This window comes from Sus scrofa, chromosome 3 (genome assembly GCF_000003025.6).
Source record: "Sus scrofa isolate TJ Tabasco breed Duroc chromosome 3, Sscrofa11.1, whole genome shotgun sequence".
Lineage (NCBI taxonomy): Eukaryota > Metazoa > Chordata > Mammalia > Artiodactyla > Suidae > Sus > Sus scrofa.
In genome coordinates, this window is record NC_010445.4 from 31,034,637 (window position 1) to 31,055,478 (window position 20,842).

General features: G+C 53.3%; 1 protein-coding gene across 6 annotated transcripts in view; it reads right to left on the reverse strand.

Moving 5' to 3' along the window:
- The window catches only part of SNX29 (sorting nexin 29), a 548,686-nt gene that overhangs the window by 449,930 nt on the left and 77,914 nt on the right, over nt 1-20,842 (reverse strand). For all 6 annotated transcript variants that reach the window (XM_021088060.1, XM_021088058.1, XM_021088059.1 and 3 more), the window contains 4 exons: nt 19,661-20,039; nt 14,294-14,412; nt 8,199-8,274; nt 6,197-6,279 (listed from right to left, as the gene is read on the reverse strand). In XM_021088060.1, coding sequence (XP_020943719.1) covers nt 6,197-6,279; nt 8,199-8,274; nt 14,294-14,412; nt 19,661-20,039 — 657 coding nt within the window. The remainder of the gene's footprint in view (nt 1-6,196; nt 6,280-8,198; nt 8,275-14,293; nt 14,413-19,660; nt 20,040-20,842) is intronic.

Consider the following 20,842-nt stretch of genomic DNA (forward strand, 5'->3'; position numbering starts at 1 on the left):
AGGCGTGACGCGAGAAACATCCAGACTTCGACAGCCCGGCTCTGCAGTGGCTGCATAAGAGGATGTGGGTTTCCTGACTCTTCTCCCAGGACAGATGGGTAGAAGCACAAGGCACTCTCGAGGGCAGCATCCCCACTTTACAGCTGGGGAAACTGAGGCCCAGAGAGCTCCAGGGACCCCGCCCACCATCAGGGGCGGAATCAGAAGCAAATGCTCCCGATTCCTAGGCTGCTGCTCCCTCTGCCCAGCTGCCGCCTCCCTGATGCAACGGGGAGAAAGGGGGAAATGCACGCACTCCTTCACTCCGCAGGCGGGGCAGCTCCCGCTCCCAGGTTTTTGGCGGGGATCAAGCTAGAGATGCAGCGGTGATGCAAAGACAGGCACCCGCCCTCAGGAAACTCACTTTCAATGCATTCCTACCGAAGCCTCTGTAAGTTTCTCATGGGTGTTAGAACTAGAATAAACGTTCATTCACTCCTTCAACTAATGTGTCTGGAGCTGCAAGTCCACGGGAGCCAGGATTTCAGGCACCAGGGACTGGTGGTGAGCAAGCAGGCAAGTGGCCTGACATCAAAGAGCTCACCTTCCAGGAGGAAACTGATATAAACAGCACACCCAGGCCACGGCATCACAAAGTGGGTGATGAGACGAGGTAATGCAAGCAGGCTCCTTCGGGGGCAGGGAGTGCCAGGGAAGGAAAGCCTCTCAAACAGCGTTGTTTCAATAGACCTGAATGCATTCCAGAAGCAGCGGTTTCCAGAACAGCATGGGGAAGGACCTGAACTGGCCCCCCCACATCCTCGTGGCAGGACCTTCACCGCAGCCTCTCTCGGCCTCCGTTTCTCCAACGACAAAATGAGGCCAACACTCCCACTCCGCAGAGATGCTATGAAATTAAGTGATAAAGCCTGGTTCGCAGTAGGAAAAAAAATGAGAAGAGATCCGTATTATTAATCTTTTCCAGGCACTCCTTTTAAGAAGATCTGGAATTGTTCCAGAAGTAAGTACGAACTTACGGATGGGTCTGATACCTGAAGATGGGCAGAGGTTGTCTGGAAAGAACCCACCTGGGAACGTGAGACCAGGCTCTAGAATTCTAGGGGGTTTGGCTCTGACAAGGGCTTACAGCATGGACCCTTGGGGCTACTGAACGAGTTAGAAACTGATCCCCAAAGAAAATATCCAGAAATGATTTCAGGGAGTTCCCTGGTGGCTCAGTGGGTTAAGGATCCAGCCTTGTCACTGCTGAGGCTCAGATTTGATCCCTGGCCCCAGAACCTCCATGTGCCATGGGCATGGCCACAAAGAAAGAAAGAAATGACTTCAGGAAGAACCGACCTCCCTGGAGGCATCAGAGCCCAGCTGCCCACCACCTCCACCTCTGCCAGCCGGTTGCAAAGGCAGCAGTCAGGTGGCTGAAGCAGCATAACAAAGGCAGAGACCACCGCTCCCAACCCCATCTGCACCAGGAAGAAGAGAGACAGGGGGCCGGGGGCAGGGCTGGATTGGAAGGTGGGCAGAACACAGCCCTGGAAGCCTGGCTGCATGACCCTGAGCCCCGTCCCGGGCCTGTGCCTCGAGGAGCTCCCCCTCTGTACAATGGGCCTTGGCGCCTGCACCTCATGGGTAGGGGAGAAGCCAGGGATGACGTCAGGGAGGCAGCCCAGATAACACCCACTGCCTTACCATTTATTGAGCACTAATCACTATAATAATTATTACGGAACAAGAGCCCCCATGAAACAAGAGCCCATGAACCACGTCTGCCCGTGAGACCTTAGTAGTTGCTACCCTGCCTGTGATGACAGCCTGTTGGTCACACAGAGTAAAGCAGTCAGCCAAAAGCAGAGACACCAGCTGTCCCCAAAAGACTCTGGGTCCGAGTCAACCTGCATCGTGATGGCTCATGGGGCTTCGCTCTTGCCCACAGCCCCCATCCGCACCCTCCCGGCCCCCAGACTGGACGCACAGGACTATTTAATCCAAAACTTGATTGAAACATGGTTTCCACAAATTATGTTTAAAAAGATGCTAACTAACAGTTAGATGGAACTGCAAAATAAAACATGGAATTTTATTCATCATATAATTTGGTGTTTGGAATAAGCCAACTTAACCAGCAAATGATGACAAGGTGGAAAGCCATTCTGCACCAGTTCCAATATGGAAGGAGAAGGTCTGCTGGGTATTTTTGAAGACATTAGAGGAGTTCCCGTTGTGGCTCAGTGGGTTAAGAACCTGACTAGTATCTACAAGGATACAGGTTTGATCGCTGGCCTCGCTCAGTGGGTTAAGGATCCAGCATTGCTGTGAGCCATGGGTAAAGACTGGCAGCTGCAGCTCTGATTCAACCCTTAGCCTGGGAATTTCCATATGCTGCAGGTGCAGCCATAAAAAGAAAAAAAAAATCATAAAGGCATTATGATTTCTCGTGTCTAATTTCATTTCAAAAACATATGCCTTTCTTTTGCCTCAATTCCTGTATATATAAACTCCTTTTCTATGTACTCATTAAAAAGAAGGTCATGTTTTGATCCCATAAAAGAGTAGCAAAGATTTTTGAGATAAAAGTGGAGAAAAGGAAAGGGAGTTAAAAGGATGTAAATAATACTCATCACTATTATTTCAAGCAGATGTGAAAACGATAACCTCCGGTGAAACCCCCTAAACCATATACAATGAAGAAACGCCCCAAGAGTTGCAAAGGTCACGCGGCCTGAGGAGGGGAAGGTGGTGATGGAGAAGCGACAGGGCTAGTTCCTGGACCAGCCACTAGGTGGCATATTAACCTCCTAGGTTAACAGCTGGGTGGAGGGGAGTGGAAGGTGTGGGGGTGGGAAGAGGGAAGGAAGTGGGAATTGGGAGGGAGGCAGAGAGGCAGCACTTGATGAGAGGTCAGCAGCCCAGAGTCATGGCCCCAGCACACTCTGTGCCTCGGTCCATCAGGCCGCTGAAACCAAATACAGCAGACCAGGTGATCTATAAACCACAGGAATGAATTGTTCACAGTTCTGGAGGCCGAGATCAGGGAGCCAGAGATCAGACGAGGGCCCCCTGCCAGGCTGCAGACGTCTCACTGTGTCCTCACAAGGGGACAAGGAGACGAGTGTTCATCACATTCTTCCACGCAGACAAGGAATCAGGGCCCCGGGAAGTTTGTGAACTTGAACCCAGGCGACCTGGTTTCAGAGAGGGCTCCAGGTGGGCCACAGTTCCCACCCAGCTGGACCCCGCACGTCCCAAGTACGGGGCTGCAGGTGCACCTGCTGAGACAGTACAGACTGCAGAGGCAGGACCAGGGGTCTTCTGCTTTGCTCGTAACTGTCTTTACTACTCCCCCCAGTAGCTAATTTTTCACACTAGGCCTTGGGGTTTTCTTAAGTGCCAAAGGGCCAGTGGAAAGAGAGCCTAAGGTGGGACTGGTCACACATCTTCTCCTGGGCAGCACATAACGACAAGAATATACTCCCCAAAGTCCGGACAAAACCCCTCACCATTTCAGGGATGACCAAGTCGGGGAGGCTGCTTTCAATTACCCAGCCTCATGGGGCCACTCACGTCTTCCTCACCCTTGAATCAGAACACCAGCTGCCCCCCAAACTCCACTCGCCCTTCTTCAGCCATGAAAATCCTATTTTTTGGCAGGGGTTGGGGGGCGGGGCACACACTGTCTGCCTCCTTAGCAGCCAGGAGGGGCCCTGGGACTGATGTTGGCTGTAGGGACCAACCAAGGAAGGAAGCTGGGTGCACCTTCTAGGAAGAGGCCTTCCTGCCTGGGGGAGGGGCGGGGTTCAACTTATGTGTGAGACAGATCCATCCTACAGTCTGGTGAAGTCTACGGGGTTCTTCTCAGAAAAATGTTTTTGTTGGAGTTCCCGTCATGGCGCAGTGGTTAAGGACCCCGACTAGGAACCATGAGGTTGAGGGTTTGATCCCTGGCCTCGCTCAGTGGGTCAGGGATCCGGCGTTGCCATGAGCTGTGGTGTAGGTTGCAGACTTGGCTCGGATCCCGAGTTGCTGTGGCTGTGGCATAGGCTGGAGGCTACACCTCTGATTAGACCCATAGCCTGGGAACCTCCATATGCCGAGGGAGCGGCCCTAGAAAAGACCAAAAAAAAAAAAAAAAAAAGGTTTTTGTTTTCTTTTTTTTAAGCCACACCCACAGCATGAGGAAGTTCCCAGCCAGGGATGGAACCCACAACAGTGACCTACTTGAGCTACAGCAGTGACAATGCCAGATCCTTATCCACCAGGCCACAAGGGAACTCTGGGGGAAAAAAGTTTAAAATATATAAAATAAGGAGTTCCCTCTGTGGTGCAGTGAATTACAGATCCTGTGATGTCTCTGCAGTAGCTCAGGCTCAATCCTCAGCCCAGTACAATGGGTTAAGGTTCTGGCGTTGCCGCAGCTGTGTGGTCCATCACAGTTGTGGCTGGGATTCAATCCCTGACCCAGGAACTTCGATACACTATGGATATGGCCAAAAAAAAAAAATCTTTTAATAAAAAAATAAAATACATAAAATACCCAAATTCACAAAGGAAACTGACTATATCAAAACAGAATTATCAAAAAGTAAAAAAGAAAAGTAACAGAGCAGTATACAGGATTCTTTATTATCACATTAAAAAAATGACAGCATTTTCAAGCAGAAGTGATACCATGAGATTTTTTTCACATCACTGTTGTTACAGGTGCCTGTGACTTAGCAGTGACAAGTCACCCACTTTGCTAAGCCACTAAGGTTCTTATGGTTTGCTGCTACTTTCATAATTAAAGGAAATACACCCTAAGCGTCCATCAACAGATGAATGGATAAAGATGTAGTACATACATACAATGGAGTACTATTCAGTCATAAAAAAGAATGAAATTTTGCCACTTGAGGCAACACAGATGGACCTGGAGGGTATTACGCTTAGTGAAATCAGTCAGAACGAGAAAGACAAATACTGTATATTATCACTTACATGTGGATTCTTAGAAATAAAACAAACGAATATAACAAAACTGAAACAGATACAGAGAATGAACTAGTGGTTACCGGTGGGGAGAAGGAGCGGGGAGTGGTAAGACAGAGTGGGAGGTAAGAGGTGCAAACTTGTAGAAAATAAACCAACTACAAGGATGCATTGTGCAGCACGGAGAACAAAGCCAATATATTATAATAACTTTGTATAAAGTACAACTTTATACAAAGGTCCCCACCCAGGGGATATGGAGGTTCCCAGGCTAGGGGTCGCGTCGGAACTATAGCTGCTGGCCTACGCCACGGCCACAGCAACGTGGGATCCGAGCCACATCTGCCACCTACACCACAGCTCACAGCAACGCAGGATCCCCGACCCACTGAGGGCGGCCAGAGATCAAACCCACATCCTCATGGATACTGGTCGGATTCGTTTTCGCTCTGCCACAACGGGAACTCTCATGATGACCATGAAGCTATATGCCAGCCCAGCCTGCCTACCTCTGGACAGACAGATGAATTTCTATCTCATTAAGCTCCAGTTGGTTGGTTTATTCTTTATCACATGAAGCTCACTCTAACCACCTAATCTTTTTTTTTTTCATTTTTGGCCACCCCACAGCATATGGAGCCTCCGGGCCAAGGGATCAGATCCGAGCTGCAGTCTCAACCTAAGCCACAGCTGCAGTAACACCAGATCCTCAGCCCACTGTGTTGGGCCAGGGATTGAACCCGCGTCCCAGTGCTCCCAAGACACCACTGATCCCATAGCACCACAGCGGAAGCTCCTCTGCCCTAATCTCAATCGCTACGCCGCCAATACTTTCTCTGCGTGCGGAGGCTGCAGTGTGGACCCAATGATCTGCAACCTTCATTTACCTTCAAGAGACACACCTTCCCTTCCTTACAAAAATGATGCTTCCAGAGCTACAAAGGAAAGCCAACTAGAGAGGTCCTCCATAGCTGACAACCTTGCAGGAAGCAAACCCTGAACAACAGAAGATTCCCTCCGCCCGGATGCCGCTCCACCTCTGAAGCGCGTCCTTAGGGTGTGCATGCACCCAAGCATCGAGTCTAACCATAGCCCGGGGAGCCTGGGCCCAGGGAGCACACCTGTGACTTCATCCCACACTCCGCATGGTCCGCGGCCACGCGGGAGCGAGCACACAGGCACTGACGCGAGGTTCTGCCCTGCCGTCGGCAGAAGCTGCTCAGGACGTACTTACTCACTGTCATCGACTCCGGGACGGAGGTGGGAGGTAACAGGCCGCTCAGAGGACTTCCTTGGCTAGGAGGACTGGCTTCCACACTGGGAGAGGGAGACAGAGGGGAGTTATGCTCGGCCACTGCAAACACAAGCTCGCTATTCAAATTCCAGCGCGTGGAGTTCCCATTGTGGCTCAGCGGGTTACGGACCCGACACTGTCTCTGTGAGGTGCGGGTTCAATCCCTGGCCTGGCTCAAAGGGTTAAAAGGATCTGGCATCACCATAAGCTGCGTACAGGTCACAGATGCGGCTCGGATCTGGTGCGGCTGTGGTGGTGGCTGTGGCCAGCAGCTTCAGCTCCAATGTGACCCCTAGCCTGGGAACCTCCATATGCCGTAGGTGCAGCTGTAAAAAGGAAAAAAAAAATTCAAGCAGGTGCTTGGCTCACTCAGCATTACTACTGGCAGGAAGAGGAGGCAGCCCTTTGATGACTGTCCATCCTCCTTATCTGTGGGTTCCATATCTGCAAATTCACCTACTGCCTAACGTTTACCTGGAACCCAAAAAACTCAACACTTTGGTGCCAAGCTGGTCACCCGGGAACACGCACAGAGTGGCTGCAATTCTGAGTGCTCCCAGCTCACGCCAAATAGGCTGCAAGCCCTGCCTTCTTCCAACCGTCACTCTGTCCTTTTGGCGGGTTATTCAGGGCCACATTTTTCACATTCTTGCACTTTTTGTTGGAGATGCTGCACCTAAAATGGCTCTCGCCGTAGCGCTGGAGTGCTGTCTGGTCTCCCTGGATCGAAAATGGACAAATCCGGTTGGTTCGGGCCTGATTTTGAGCTGGTGGCCGTGAGTTCAACGTCAGTGAATCAACAGCATACGTTACAGAGAGTGTCTTTCAACGGAACAGACCTCAGACAAAGCTAAGTACTGATCTATTGACAACAACGTGACCAGACACACTCCCAGGAACCCAAGGGCAATGGTTCCATCCTCACGGGGACTTTACAGAACATGATGGCCACAAATGAGACCTGGCTGTGTTTACAAAGAATCTGCAACATGGAAAAAAACATGTCGCATCCTTCATGAAAACAGCAGGACCAGGATCTGGTTAGCACCCCCTTTGGGAGGAAAAGGACCAAAGTATCATCAGGGAAACGGAGCTGGCGTTAAGAGTGACTTTTTTTTTTTCATGTACTGCTGCATTTTCCAAATTTTCTAAGATAAACAGCAAAAAGGATTCAGCGTCCTAGATGGAGCAGGTGACACTGACCCCTCCTGGCATCGTACTAGTTGGTCCGAGCCTCCCACAAGGAGTGCAATTCTCAGAGAGCAGGGCCCTGTCTACTCCCGGTGTGGCTGGAACACCCGGCATGGCTGGTGGGGATCAGTGACCGCGCCCTGGAGCCAAGGTCGAAATGGCAGGTGCCACATCCCTGAGCCACCAGGTGAACACCAGGGCGAGGGGGAAGGAGAAAGCTGTGACAGCAGCAAGGACCACAGGGTCATCGAGAGGTCCTCAGTGTCCACTCTGCTCTGTCAACACACGTCCAGTGACTCTGCACAGCTCAGCTTTCCCTGGAAATGCTTTCATTTGAAAAAAAGAAACCAACGTGGTGCTTGCTACTGAACGCCAGGCTAAGCCCTTCCCACGCTGTGGATGTCAAAGGGGCTTGAATACTGTGCACTATTAAAATGGTAAAATGTAATGCAGGAATTGTTCAATTGTTTATCATCAAATATTAAGATCGAGCGCATTACGACAGAGGTGACACCCAGGCACAGCCCCCGACGTGGGAAAAAGACAGGTGATACGAAAACGGCATTGGACAAACACCACATCCAGGCCTGCGGCCACTGGCCACTCCGCACTCTGGGATTGTGAGACCAGACCTCAGCTAAGTGCACGAGAAGTGAGGCCTGGCCCTGCGATCCCAGCCGGCGCCTGCCTGTCCCTTTAAGAAGAAGGGAAGGCAGAGCCGAGAAGAGGACAGTCGGGTTCTGGTGCTCACCTGTACCGAGGTCCAGGCTCCGGGAGCACGTGGTCCTCCGGCCCCGTCCCGTTCTCCAGGCTCCCGAGCGGGGCGTCTGTGCAGACAGAATGACACAAAGTCAGCTTTCTCCTCTCATCCATTTACTCGGTGAGACAAGGACGCTGTGCAGACACTGGCTGGCCTGCTACATCGGTTAGCTTACACACATTCCCCACTGCACCCTGGATTCTAATCTGCCACCCCGTTCATTTTGTTTGGCCGTAATCTCAGATTTGGCATCAGTCACTGACTGGAGGCCCTATACTCCCACTTAACTTTTTTTTTTCACTGAAGTACAGCTGACATGTAAGACTGCATCAGTCTCAGGTGTGCAGCCCAGTGGATCGACATTTACATACGTTACCAATTGATCACCTCGATAAATCCAGTATCCATCTGTCACAACTCAATATGCCAATCCTGTCACACCATAACGACAACATTATTGACTATATTCTCTGTGCTGTACGGTACACCCACCGACTAATTTATGAACCTTTCTGATCTTGAGCCACCTGGAATTACGCAAGAAGTCCATATCCAGAGCCCCCCTCAGAACCAGGGGATAAAATAATAAATCAGCTGCGGGACAGAAACGGCTCCCGCCTGCAGCGGCTACAGACAGACACAAGAGGGCAGCACGGCCCAATCACCAACATCATCTGCTCCGTCAATGCCAAGCGCTGCCGCTTTCTAAAGAGCTGCTTGCCCGGCCCCAAGTGGGAAAGGCACTGGGAAGAAGTGAGGCCATAAATCACCTCTGGAAACCACAGACGAGGGGCACTAAAGGCTTTCATAAGCGTATTAGCTGCTGTCAAAGTCTCGTTCCAGGAAATAGAGCAAATCCATGCCCCTGGGGCTGGACGGTGACATCAAGGCCAATGTCACCCAGGAGGACTCCTGCATGTTGGACAAACTTGTGATATGCCAATGCCCCCAACCAGGCCCGGACCGGGACAGGGGACAGGGCACACATCTGGTGGTCCTAAGCCATCTGTCGTGTGACCCGCTCCATTTACTCAAGATTCCCAGCTCTTAAGGGCTGGAACTAAGGGAAAAAACGTTTCCTCGCCTCCTCTTCGACGCCGCCACCCCCGCCAAGCTGGTCCACGCGCTCCGACCTCTTTTAAGGTGGAAGGGGAAGCAGAAAGCGTCCACCTCTCCTCTCAGGTTCCTCGCTCCCTAGGGTCACCGAGAGTCAGGGTACAAGCTCTGCCTACCTGCCTGGGTTCGAGTTCCTGCTCTCCAGCTTTAATTCAGCAAGTTACCCAGCTCCCTTGGGACTTGGTTTCCTCATCTCTGAAATGGGCTGACATGGGTGCCTACCACACATTTTAATACTGCCCACCACATAATGAAATTTCACATTTTGATGCACACACTTGACTGAGGGCGGCGGGGAGCGTTGGCCAGCATCGGCTCGCTCGGTGATGGAGCCTGGTAGCCAGTCAGGCCCCCAAGGCCCCCTTCCCTCCATCCCGGTCCCCAGCGCCTCCTAGGAGCTCTCCACTCTCAGCCTTCATAACAGGAGGGGCCTCCTCCCCCATCACTGTCTTGGTCTCCAGGGCCTGCATGGAGCTATCTCTGCATCACAGCTCCATGGCCTCTGACCCAGTAAGGTCCTGGCTCCAGCTCTCAGGCCCTTGCCTCTGAATTCTGGCCCCACATCTCCAACTGCCTGCCAGAAAGCTCTACTGGGACACCTACTGGGCCTCCCAACAGCTCATGACCAAACTGCTCCCACTGGGCTGTAAGCTCAGAAGACCGGGGCACCCCGCCCTGCCGTCCCAGAACTAGTCGGGGCCCAGACCCGGCAGTACTATACTATCCGCTCCCACTCCCTGCTCCCAGCAGCTTCCACAGCTGTCCCAGTTCCTGGGTCAGTAGCTTCCCGGGGTCTCCAGCAGCAGGTCCCCTCAGCTCTGTTTCGGCCTCTCATCTAACGCTGATTCTACTCCCTGAAGCCAAGATGGGACTCCAACACACAAAGGAAACCCACAGCTGCAGTGAAGGCCAACGGCACCCGCCAGTGGGCCAGATGCCATGCCCACTCGGCCCAGGAGGACTTTCCCTCCTAATACACGTGATACACGTGTGACCCCGGGCCTGACGCACTGGGGCCACAGAGCAGAGACAGACTATCTCACTCACCCTCGAGACCCCCCTCTCCTCTGTCCCCAACGGGATGTCATTCTTCCAATCACCAGACATCCACTCCCATCAGCATGTCCCCACCCCTGCATCCATGCACTCACTTGAACCCCACCTGAGGGCCTGGCTCTGGCCAGGGTCTATCAGGGTCACAGTGAGAACAAAACAGACATGGCCCTGGGATTCCCGTCGTGGCTCAGCGGAAACAAATCTGACTAGTATCCATGAGGATGCAGGTTCAATCCCTGCGCCTCGCGCAGTGGGTTAAGGATCCGATGTTGCCCTGAGCTGTGATGCAGGTTGGAGACATGGCTTGGATCTGGCATCGCTGTGGCTGTGGCGCAGGCTGGCAGCTGCAGCTCTGATTCGACCCCTAACCTGGAAACCTCCATGTACCATGGGTACAGTCCTAAAAAGACCAAAAAAAAAACCACAGACAGCCATGGCCCTGCCCTCATGGACCTCAAAGACCAGCAGGAGGTAGGTGTCACTAGGTGAGAACACTAAAGCAGATTACAAACCAGCCTGGAACAATGGAGACACCTAGGCTTCAGGCCTTGTGAAGCCGAGGCCTGGCCTGGGACAGTCCCTAAGTTGGCCCTTGGGCTTCAGCTTAAAGGCAGGAGGAGCCTGGGGGGAGAAAGAAGTGGACACCGGCCGGAGCTGCAGGGTGAGTGGGAGGCCAGGTGGGCACAGTGAGGACTTGGGATTTTACCCCGAGTTCAGTGGAAGGGTCTAGAGCAGGAGACTGATGTGTTCTGATTTACATTCTAACGAATCACTCTGGCTGCTCAAAGGACGGACAGGTGGACGGGGTGGGGGACAGGCACAGAGAGGTCCTGAGAGGCTATTTTTTTTTTTTTTTTTTGTCTTTTCTAGGGCCACTCCCGTGGCATATGGACGTTCCCAGGCTAGGGGTCTAAGCGGAGCTGTAGCCACCAGCCTACACCACAGCCACGCAACACGGGATCTTAGCCGCATCTGCGACTTACACCCCAGCTCACAGCAACGCCGGATCCTCAACCCACTGAGCAAGGCCAGGGATCGAACCCGCAACCTCATGGTCCCTAGTGGGACTCGTTAACCACTGAGCCACGACGGGAACTCCCTGAGAGGCTGTTCTGCAACAGCCCAGCAGGAAATAAGAGTTAGAAGAGGGCAGTGGACACACGCAGGACACTCGGACTCTTCATTGCTCCTCCTCTAAACCCCAGGCCGTCAGTGAGGAGCAGGAACGTTCGCATGCACACGCTGAGCAGAAGGGGTGTTCTGTCCCCTCAGTTTATGGTTCTCAGGTGAAAGAACCCTCAGGGGCTTCTCTCCCCAGCAGCTTCAAGCAGATGGTACTGAAAGTGTTTTGCTTGGTTGTGGGTAATGACACACCAGGGGCGGGGCTGGAATCCTCCACCTGCTTGTCAGGTGACCTGGCTGGGTCTCCCTTCTCTGAGCCCCTCCCTAACCCCAGAGGGGCAGCCCGAGGAGCAGCCGCCCCTAAACCACAGTGGTGCCTCTTGCAAGGTTCGGAAGGATGATAATCCTGGGTTCAGGGTCCCTTCTCTGCGGCCTTCTCCCTCCCCAGACTTGGCTACCAAATCATCCATCCTTCCCGCCACAGGCCTCTCTCCCTGATTTTTTCCCCCACCCCCCACTCTCTCTAAATACTTGCAAGTAAAAGACATGAAATGGCTCCCAGTCCAGGAGGAGGGAGATCTGACTGTCACTAAAGTAGGCAGATGTCCGTCACAAGGGACCCTAGTTAGAGTGAAAAAAGGAGTCTTGGGAGAAACTGGCAGGGCACAGCCAGGCCAGCCTCGGCGCCCGGCCCGCGCCTGCACTGAGACCAGCTTCCGGCCAGGAGGGACTGGATACGACTTGGCCTTCCAACCAGGTAACAGCTCCTGCAGCCCTGATTCTAGCCCCTTCGTTGTGCAGCTCTAGACAGCGCCCTTCCCATGCACGGCGCCCACCCCCGGTCTGCCCCTCGGCCGCCGCGAGCTCCCCAGACCCCTCACAGGGCTCTTACTGCAGGAAATTAAAATGTGGCAGACTGGTTCACCCCAGCATCTCGGACAAGGACCACCAAGATCAGCTGGAGCTCGGGGTCCCATCAGCAGTGACAAGGTGGAACCTCGGCGTCTGCGAGGCTGACAGTCGGAGGTGGGAACGCCGCCGGGGTGGGGAAGGGGGGAGGGGAGGCCTCCTTGCGAGGATCCAGGCGGGCGGGCGGCCAGAGAGCTGGGTTCTGTGACTAAACCCCAGCCTAAATGACAAAGAGCCATGCCCCGGGTGCCGCTGACCACCACCCCAGGGTGCGACGGTCAGGGAGCCCAGCTAAGGAACGCAGGAGCTGCTGGGACACAGCCTGGTGCGTGTATTGGACGTGACGGCCTAGCGCATCCATGACCAATGCACGGGCCCATCAGCAGGGGGCGAGAGAAGGTGAGTGGGTGCCATACGCAGGCACTGGGAGCCCCCCAGGGAGCCCAGACACACATGAGAACCATCTCTTCCCAGCCGGCCCCCAGCCCTCCACGGGCATCCCGCCCATGGCCGCAATGCCGCTTATGGGCAAGGGACCCCAGACGGTGGTGGCTCAGACCCAGGCTGGTCACCTGCCCCGCAGAAACGGCAGGGGCTGGCCTGGCCAAAAGCCCGGAGCTTGGCCCACCAGCCCGTCCATCCCTGGGCTTGCACTGGCTGGTGTGCAAGGCAGCACGGCCGAGGCGGTGGTGTTGGCACCTCAGCCAAGTGCAGGCCAACGTGGAAGGCGGGGAGAATGACGAGGGCACACGGACAGACCAGGAGGGAGAGATGGGGGCAGGTCCCCACAAGGAAGCCGGCAGGACCTTGCCAGGCCGGGGTCCCTTCGTCCCAGGGTCCCCAGCACCCTTTCCCAGATTAATTCAGGGAATCTCCACCGCAAGCCTGAGAGGGAACCCCTTCCTCATGGGCTGCAGTCAAGAGTGGATGAGTTAATCCAGATCGGTCACCATACAGCTCAGACGCACTTCAAGGCCTTGTGATGCATGCTGGCTGTCACCACCAGCCACACTTTCCTGGAGGGGAGACCAGCCTGGTGGACACCAGTCACCAGGTGCTGGTGCTGACCGAGCAGTGCCCTGCCCCCTCAGCGGCTGGGCCCGGGCCGAGTCCCCAGACAGCTGCCACTGTGCCTGCCAGGCTGTGCCCCAGCCAGTCTGGGTGGGTTTCTGCTCCTCACACAGGGACATAAACAACAGCCTATCATTGTGTTCAGAACATCCACAACTTTCTGGGCAGTCGGTGGGCCCCCATCCACAGTTTCCTAAAGCTGGGCCCAGGAGTAGGAAAGGGCACCTACGTGGGAAGCCAAGGCCTCACTGACCTGGTGGTGCTCTAGGGCAGTGACAGTGATGAGCACTTCCCTGTGCCAGGCACTGCACATACCCACCCCACCAGGAAAGTCGGGCTCACCCATGCTACCCGCCCTCTCCCCCATCAAGACCTGGTCTAGCTAAAGAAAATAATAACAAAGCACACACACAAGCCTGCTCAACCACACAGAACAGGTCAGACGTGCTTACGCACTCCAAAGGCAGGTTATAAACAAGCTACTCCCTGGGCCCCATTGCTCGGCTGTAAGGGGTACGAGGGTCTTCAGAGCTAAGGGTTTCTGTGACCATCCCTTCTTCTAAGAGGCAAAAATAATGGCCACCATTTGTGAGCAGCTTGTATACACATGACCAAGTTCAACAAATTACTGGCAAGAAGAAAACCAGGCCCAGCACCTCAACATACCCGGTTCAGCACAGAGAGAAGCTACCCACCGTCGCTTCTGAGCTCAGCAGGCCCCCTCCGGCCCCGAGCCCATGCCTCCTTGCTCACTCCCACCACAGACGCTCCCGCTGGTTCTGGGGGCCGGGGCGTAACCAGGAGACACGTACCTGTGGGGCCATAGGAGCCCACTCCGCTGACCGGGAAGAGGACGTCGGCATCGCCATGCAGCACCTGCAGCGGGGCCCAAGCGTGCATCTGGGAGAGGCAGGCGCTGCCGTCCAGCGGCCTGGGGCAAGAGAACAAAGACGCGTCAGGGCTGAGGGCTCCGGGTACTGCAAGCACCAGCTGGGCCTCCACCTGCCTCCTCCTGGGAGCACCCAGAGCGCTGAGAGCCGGAGGCCTGGGTAGAGTCAGGAGCTAGCCCTCCCACACTCGCCCCTTCAGCCCATGTGGACTGAGCACCTCCGACCTGCCAGCAGGGCGCTCACACACCCTCTGTGCGCAAAGAACCTACCAGCGGTGTGTCTACCCTGCCCACGTGAGGCTTACAGTCTGGTGGGGATGTGGGCGTGAAATGTGTGTGAAGCGTATAAAAGAAGGTGTGAAACAGCGGCTCAGGTTTGTTGAGCTGGTCGGGACGGTCATGCAAGAAGCGAAGTTTGAGGAAGCACCAGCTACCTTGGTGGAGAGGGCGGGGGGGGGCCACCGCCTGAAGTGGGAGGCGGCACAGTGGGCACAGGGTCTGAAATGATGCAGCCACATGACCCTGGACTAGCGTCCCTTCACCCGGCTGGTTCTCAGAGCCTCGTGAGGGAAAGGACAGGGCCAGACCAGATGACGTGTGGGTCCCTTCCAAGACGGGGGGTCAGCTCAAATATTAACCAAGCTCATGTGCTCTGCTAACACTGTCCGCCTATCCAGCAAGGACAAAACTAAAAGGTATGATCTTTGCAACGCCAGGCTGGCTCAGTTAAATCTGAGCCAGTTCAAGTTTTTGCCCACGGCAGCATTTGCCACTGGGGAACTAGGCAACACTGATAAACGCCAGGATGCATTTGTGAGGTGTTCTACAGTTTATAAACTCATGCCGTAACTCAGGTGTAAAGGAGACCAAAATAGCTGATAATCATAGAGGGAGGGAGGGAAGCAGAGCAGAGGGGGAGGAAGAGGGAAAGGGAGAGGGAGGGGAGGGGAGATGGGGGGGGGAAACAAGTCAAAAAGATGACGCGACCTGTCGAAGCTCATCCCTTGGACAGAACCAAGGCTTGGAGAATCCAGCCCTGGTCTTCCAGAGCCAATTACAATGGCTGTCCTGGCCACTGCCCACCAGTTACATGATGTATACAGTTCTTTCTCCATTTAGAGCAGGGATTAACGCAATTTTTCTGAAAAGGACACAGGAGGAATAATGCTAACAGAAGTCAGCAGCACGGGTCTTGCGGTCCTGCAGGTGACGCCTGCACGAGGCCAGAAGAGGAAGCGCCCCCGCCCGAGTGCCCGGCAGCAGATCCGGGCTCCAGGGCGAACTTGGCTCTGCCTCCACAATCTCAAAAGAACGGCCGTCCTGGGGCTACCCTCCAGCAGCTGGGGACCAAGGGGCGCCTCTCAGGACAAGGCGGCAAAACCACAGCTTCTCCCAGCCGCGGCACTGTTGGTGTCACAGGGCACAGATAAAGTGACAGGAAAACCCCTTGCTAAAATATATTCTTCTCTTTTAAGTAAAGGATAAGAGGAGTTCCCGTTGTGACTCAATGGTAACAAACCCAGTTAGTATCCACGAGGATGCGGGTTCGATCCCTGTCCTCACTCAGTGTTGCCTGAGCTGTGGTGTAGGTCTCAGATGTGGCTCAGATCCCGTGTTGCTGTGGCTGTGGTGTAGGCCGGCAGCTGCAGCTCCATTTCAACCCCTAGCCTGGGAACCTCCATATGCCGCAGTGCAGCCCTAAAAGGCAAAAAGAAAGAACGGGAAGAAAAGGACAAGAAGCAAAGCCAACGCTTGTAAATCAGGAACGATGAGACTCTTCCTTAGACAACAGAGAGTTTTCCTTAGTCATCAAAGAAGTGGTTTAATTGTCAGCAAGTAGTGGTATAAACCCAATTTTTGGCCAACAGAGCATCTTAAAGGCCACTGGAGCGTTTGACTTTGCCAAAGACCACGTGCTTCTCCTGGTCTGGACACTTTCCCGCCCAAACCTGGCAGAGCTGTTACAATGCTGAAGTTCTGGCCCCGCCAGGCTCCTAAACCTTTCTTGTGAATATCAGCTTAGGATCAGAGTGAAAAGATTACTCAGTAGGCCATCTCATGGCTCCTCTGCTCCTTCCCTGAGATGCTCTGCAGAATGTTCACTCAGGACTTCCCCTTGATGCCAGGGAGCTGGCTCTTCATAATCTACAGGAGGCCTCATGGTCTCCAAGGGCCCGGCCCTGTCTGGGTCACCCTGCACTGTTGTGTGTCTCACACATCACAATGCTGGCAGCCCCCCAGGCTCACAAAGCTGGTCTCCTCCTCCAGCCTCCCCTCAGTGGTGCCAGTCTAGTAGGAAGAGGGGGGACTGTGTTTGTGGCCAAAGAACTGATTCACGGAGTGAGGAAGCTCAGAGATGCATCCACCCACAGAGACAGAGACCGCAAAGGGCATCTCCCAGAGGGGCCAGAAAGAAGAGGTATGATGGTTAAGTCTACGTGTCAACAGGGTGAGGCCCCAGTACCCAGATCTGTGATCAAACATTATTCTTGGTGTTTCCACGAAGATATTTTTTTAGATGAGATTAAAAGGTAGGTCAGGAGACGTCTAGTAAAGCAGATTGCCTTCTAGAATTTGGGTGGGCCTCATCCAATCAGGTGAAGGGCTTAATAGAAAAAGACTCAAAGAACAAATTCTGCCAGCAGACTGCCTTTAGGCTCAAAGTGCAATGCTTCCCTGGGTTTCCAAACTTCCAGCCTACCCTGCAGATTTCGCCTTTTTTTTTTTTTTTAAAGGACTGCGCTTACAGCATATGGAGGTTCCCAGGCTAGGGGTCAAATCGGAGCTGTAGTCACCAGCCTATACCACAGCCACAGCAATGCCAGATCCGAGCCGCATCTGTCGCACCTACACCATAGCTCACAGCAATGCTGGATCCTTAACCCACTGAGCAAGGCCAGGGTTCAAACCTGCGTCAGTTTCCTTTCCACTGAGCCATGACGGGAACTCCTACCCTGCAGATTTTGGACGTGTCAGGTTCCACTATCACATAAAACAATTCCTTAAAATAACTCTCTCTGGATAAATACGTACATCTACACACACGCGCGTGCACACACACACACACACACACTTTCTCTCTCTCTCTATTGGCTCCGTTTCTCTGGAGAACCCTGACCCCCACGGCACGTCACCAAACAAAACATTCACATCCAGAAGCATGGGCCACGGTGCAGTGAAGCCACACTGGCACGCGCCTCAGGAGGAGAAAAAAGCCTCATGCACGAAAATGGCCACTTCAGAATGGCTGATAAAAGAAAACAAAAAACAAAAACAATGCCAACAAGCTAAATACTCAAACAACAGGGGAACAGCAAATCATGACATACTGATCTGACCAAATGGCAACCTACAGCCCATGCAGAAACGTGGAATATACCTGCCAGTACGTATAAGCTTGGCAGCACAACCTGACCTTAACCCCAGTTCTGCCCGCTGCTTTGACAAATCTTAACTTGCTGAGGAATCTGGTCTTTCATCTGTCAGGTGGGAGTGAGGCCCACTCCCCCCGGCCCCCCTCCCCCCAGGGCAGCTCTAGGTATGCGGATAAGGGGTATCCACAGCTTGCTGCCTCCCACATATCCCAAATGATCAGTGAGTTAACACTGGAGTTCCTGGTTGGTGCAGTAGGTTAAGGATCTGGCCTTATCACTGCTGTGGCTCTGGTTACAGCTGTGGCACAGGTTCGATCCCTAGCCCAGGAACTTACCTATGCTATGGAGTGGCTAAAAAATACTACTAATGAAGTAATGCTACTAACGTGGGCATCCATGTGAAGGAGGGTGAGACTAAAACTCAAAAACAAAAATAGCAACAATCTCGTGAGAAAAGAAAACAGTGATGCAACACGTGATGCAACACGTGAAAATGCAGAGTGCAGGGCTGCAGGCACCCGGCACCCCGTCATCAATGACACCACGGGGTCTCGGCCTCTTCATTTCTCAGCTTCTCAGGCTGGGCTGGGGGTCAGCCGTGGGTGGGATGGCACTGCCTGCTAGACAATGCAGGTGGAGAGCGAACTTGTTTATTTGGCACAAGGAGTAAGACCAAGCCCAGGAATTATTACCGGAGTCACGGTATGACAGCAGTTGTGTTGTCCCAACGTGCCAGCACCTGTGCCCAGGGCCACACACGCAGGGTCCCATTGACCAGACAATCACTCTACAAGGCAGTGCTGGTTTTCTCCCAGGTCTTAGGGGAGGCTCTGGGAGGTGAAGGAACTCAGCCCACCTAATCCAACCTAGACCCCATGTAGCTAGTAAATGAGAAGCCAGACTGTCTGGATTCAGATCCAAGCTCCTAACGATGCTTTTCTGTTTCCTGCCTTCGCATGCACAGAGCCCCTCCTGCAGGGATAAGTGGACTGCTGCTCCTGAGGGAAGGTGGCGAATGGAGGCCAATTACTGCCGTTCACACCCCTGCAGACGAACACAGAAATCACCAGCCTGTCACTGTGCCCTAGAATACCCTGCCCCTCTCCTAAGCTCCCCGCACTGGCGGCAAGTCAGAGATGCAAGCAAAATCCAAGCAACAAAAATGAAAAACATAGAAAGAAAGCCAGGCAGTTCCCGTTGTGGCTCAGCAGGTTAAGAACCTGACTAGTACCCATGAGGACATGGGTTCTATCCCTGGCCTGGCCTAGTGGGTTAAGGATCCAGCGTTGCCGTGAGCTGTGGTGTAGGTCACAGACGAGGCTCGCATCTGGCGTGGCTGTGGCTGTGATGTGGGCTAGCAGCTGCAGCTCCAATTCGACCCCTAGCCTGGGAACGGCCACATGCCACAGGTGCAGCCTTTAAAAAAAAAAAAAAAAAAAAAGGGAGTTCCCATCGTGGCTCAGTGGTTAATGAATCCAACTGGGAACCATGAGGTTTCGGGTTAGATCCCTGGCCTCGCTCAGTGGGCTAAGGATCCGGCGTTGCTGTGAGCTGTGGTGTAGGTTGGAGACATGGCTCGGATCCCGTGTTGCTGTGGCTATGGCGTAGGCCAGCGGCTACAGATCTGATTAGACCCCAAGCCTGGGAACCTCCATATGCCGCACATGTGGCCCTAGGAAAAAAAGAAAAAAAAAAAAAAAAAAACAAGGAAAGAAAGCAAGACTCCCAAGGCATACATCCTGACACCAACTCTGCATTAAGTACCTTCACATGGTGTATGTGCTCCCTCTCCCTTAGCTCACAGGAATAAAGCCAGCAAGCCAATGCCCCTTCCTTCTAAATCCAGATCTGAGGAATGAATAATGCCCTTAACACGTAGAAACTTGCAGCCTAATTCTACCCAGCTCGGAGCTTACTTCTCGGGCGACTCTGAGTGGCTGGGGCGCTTCCTTCCCGGCGTGTTCCCATATGCATCATCCTCATTTTCATCCACGTCCTCGTCGTCGATGCTTTTCACATCCAGCTTCTGGTACCCAAGCTCCCCGTTCAAAGACAGGGAATCGATTTTCCATGAGTTGCTGCTCTGACTTCCATTGGAATTTGGCCCAAAGGGGCTTTCAAAGGCCGACATGATATTGATGGAGGAGCGGTCGGAATTCTCCTCCGAGCTCTCCCCGGCCCCGGGGATCTTCCTGACAAACACGTCGCCCGAGCTCTGCTCATCGTCCTCATCATCAAAGGAGATGATGTTGGTCACCTTCTTTTTCTTCTTCCGCTCCTTTTTACACTTAGTGTCTGGCAAAAAAAAAAAAAAAAAAAAAAAAGGAGATTAGAAAAAGGAGGCAAGATAAAGTGAGGATCGAGCCATCTTGCTTCTAGATTGGGGAAGATCCTCTACTATTCCACTAAAATATCAATTTGAGATAAATTCATGTTTTTAAATATTTGGGGGGAGGGAATCTGTTTTATGAGACTGAGCAAAGCTGATGTGAGACCCTACTTCTGATCTACACATATATGCCACAGAGCATCCGTTATGATCATTCCTTCTGGAGTTCCCACTGGGGCGCAACAGGATCGGCGATGTCTCTGGAGCACTGGGACGCAGGTTTGATCCCCGACCCGGCACAGTAGGTTAGGGATCCGGTGTTTGCCACAGCTGCAGTGTAGCTCGAAACTGTGACTCGAATCTGATCCCTGGCCCAGGAACCCCATGGGCCACAGAACAGCCAAAAGAGAAAAGAAAAAAAACAAAAAACCATTCCTTCTCAGCAGTCCTTCTAAGCACTTTAATTCAAAGGCTGAATCACGACTGAAAAGATTTTTACTGTTTCACTTTGGAAAATACTCTTGTGGCTGGGAGATGAGACCAAGAAAACCAGGGTGGGAGTTCCCATTGTGGCTCAGCAGAAACAAATCTGACTAGCATCCATGAGGATGCAGGTTCAATCCCTGGCCTCACTCAGTGGATTAACGATCCGGTGTTGCCGTGAGCTGCAGTGTAGGTCTCGGACACAACTCGGATCTGGCAATGCTATGGCTGTGGTATAGGCTGGTGGCTACAGCTCTGATTCCATCTCTAGCCTGGGAATCTCCAT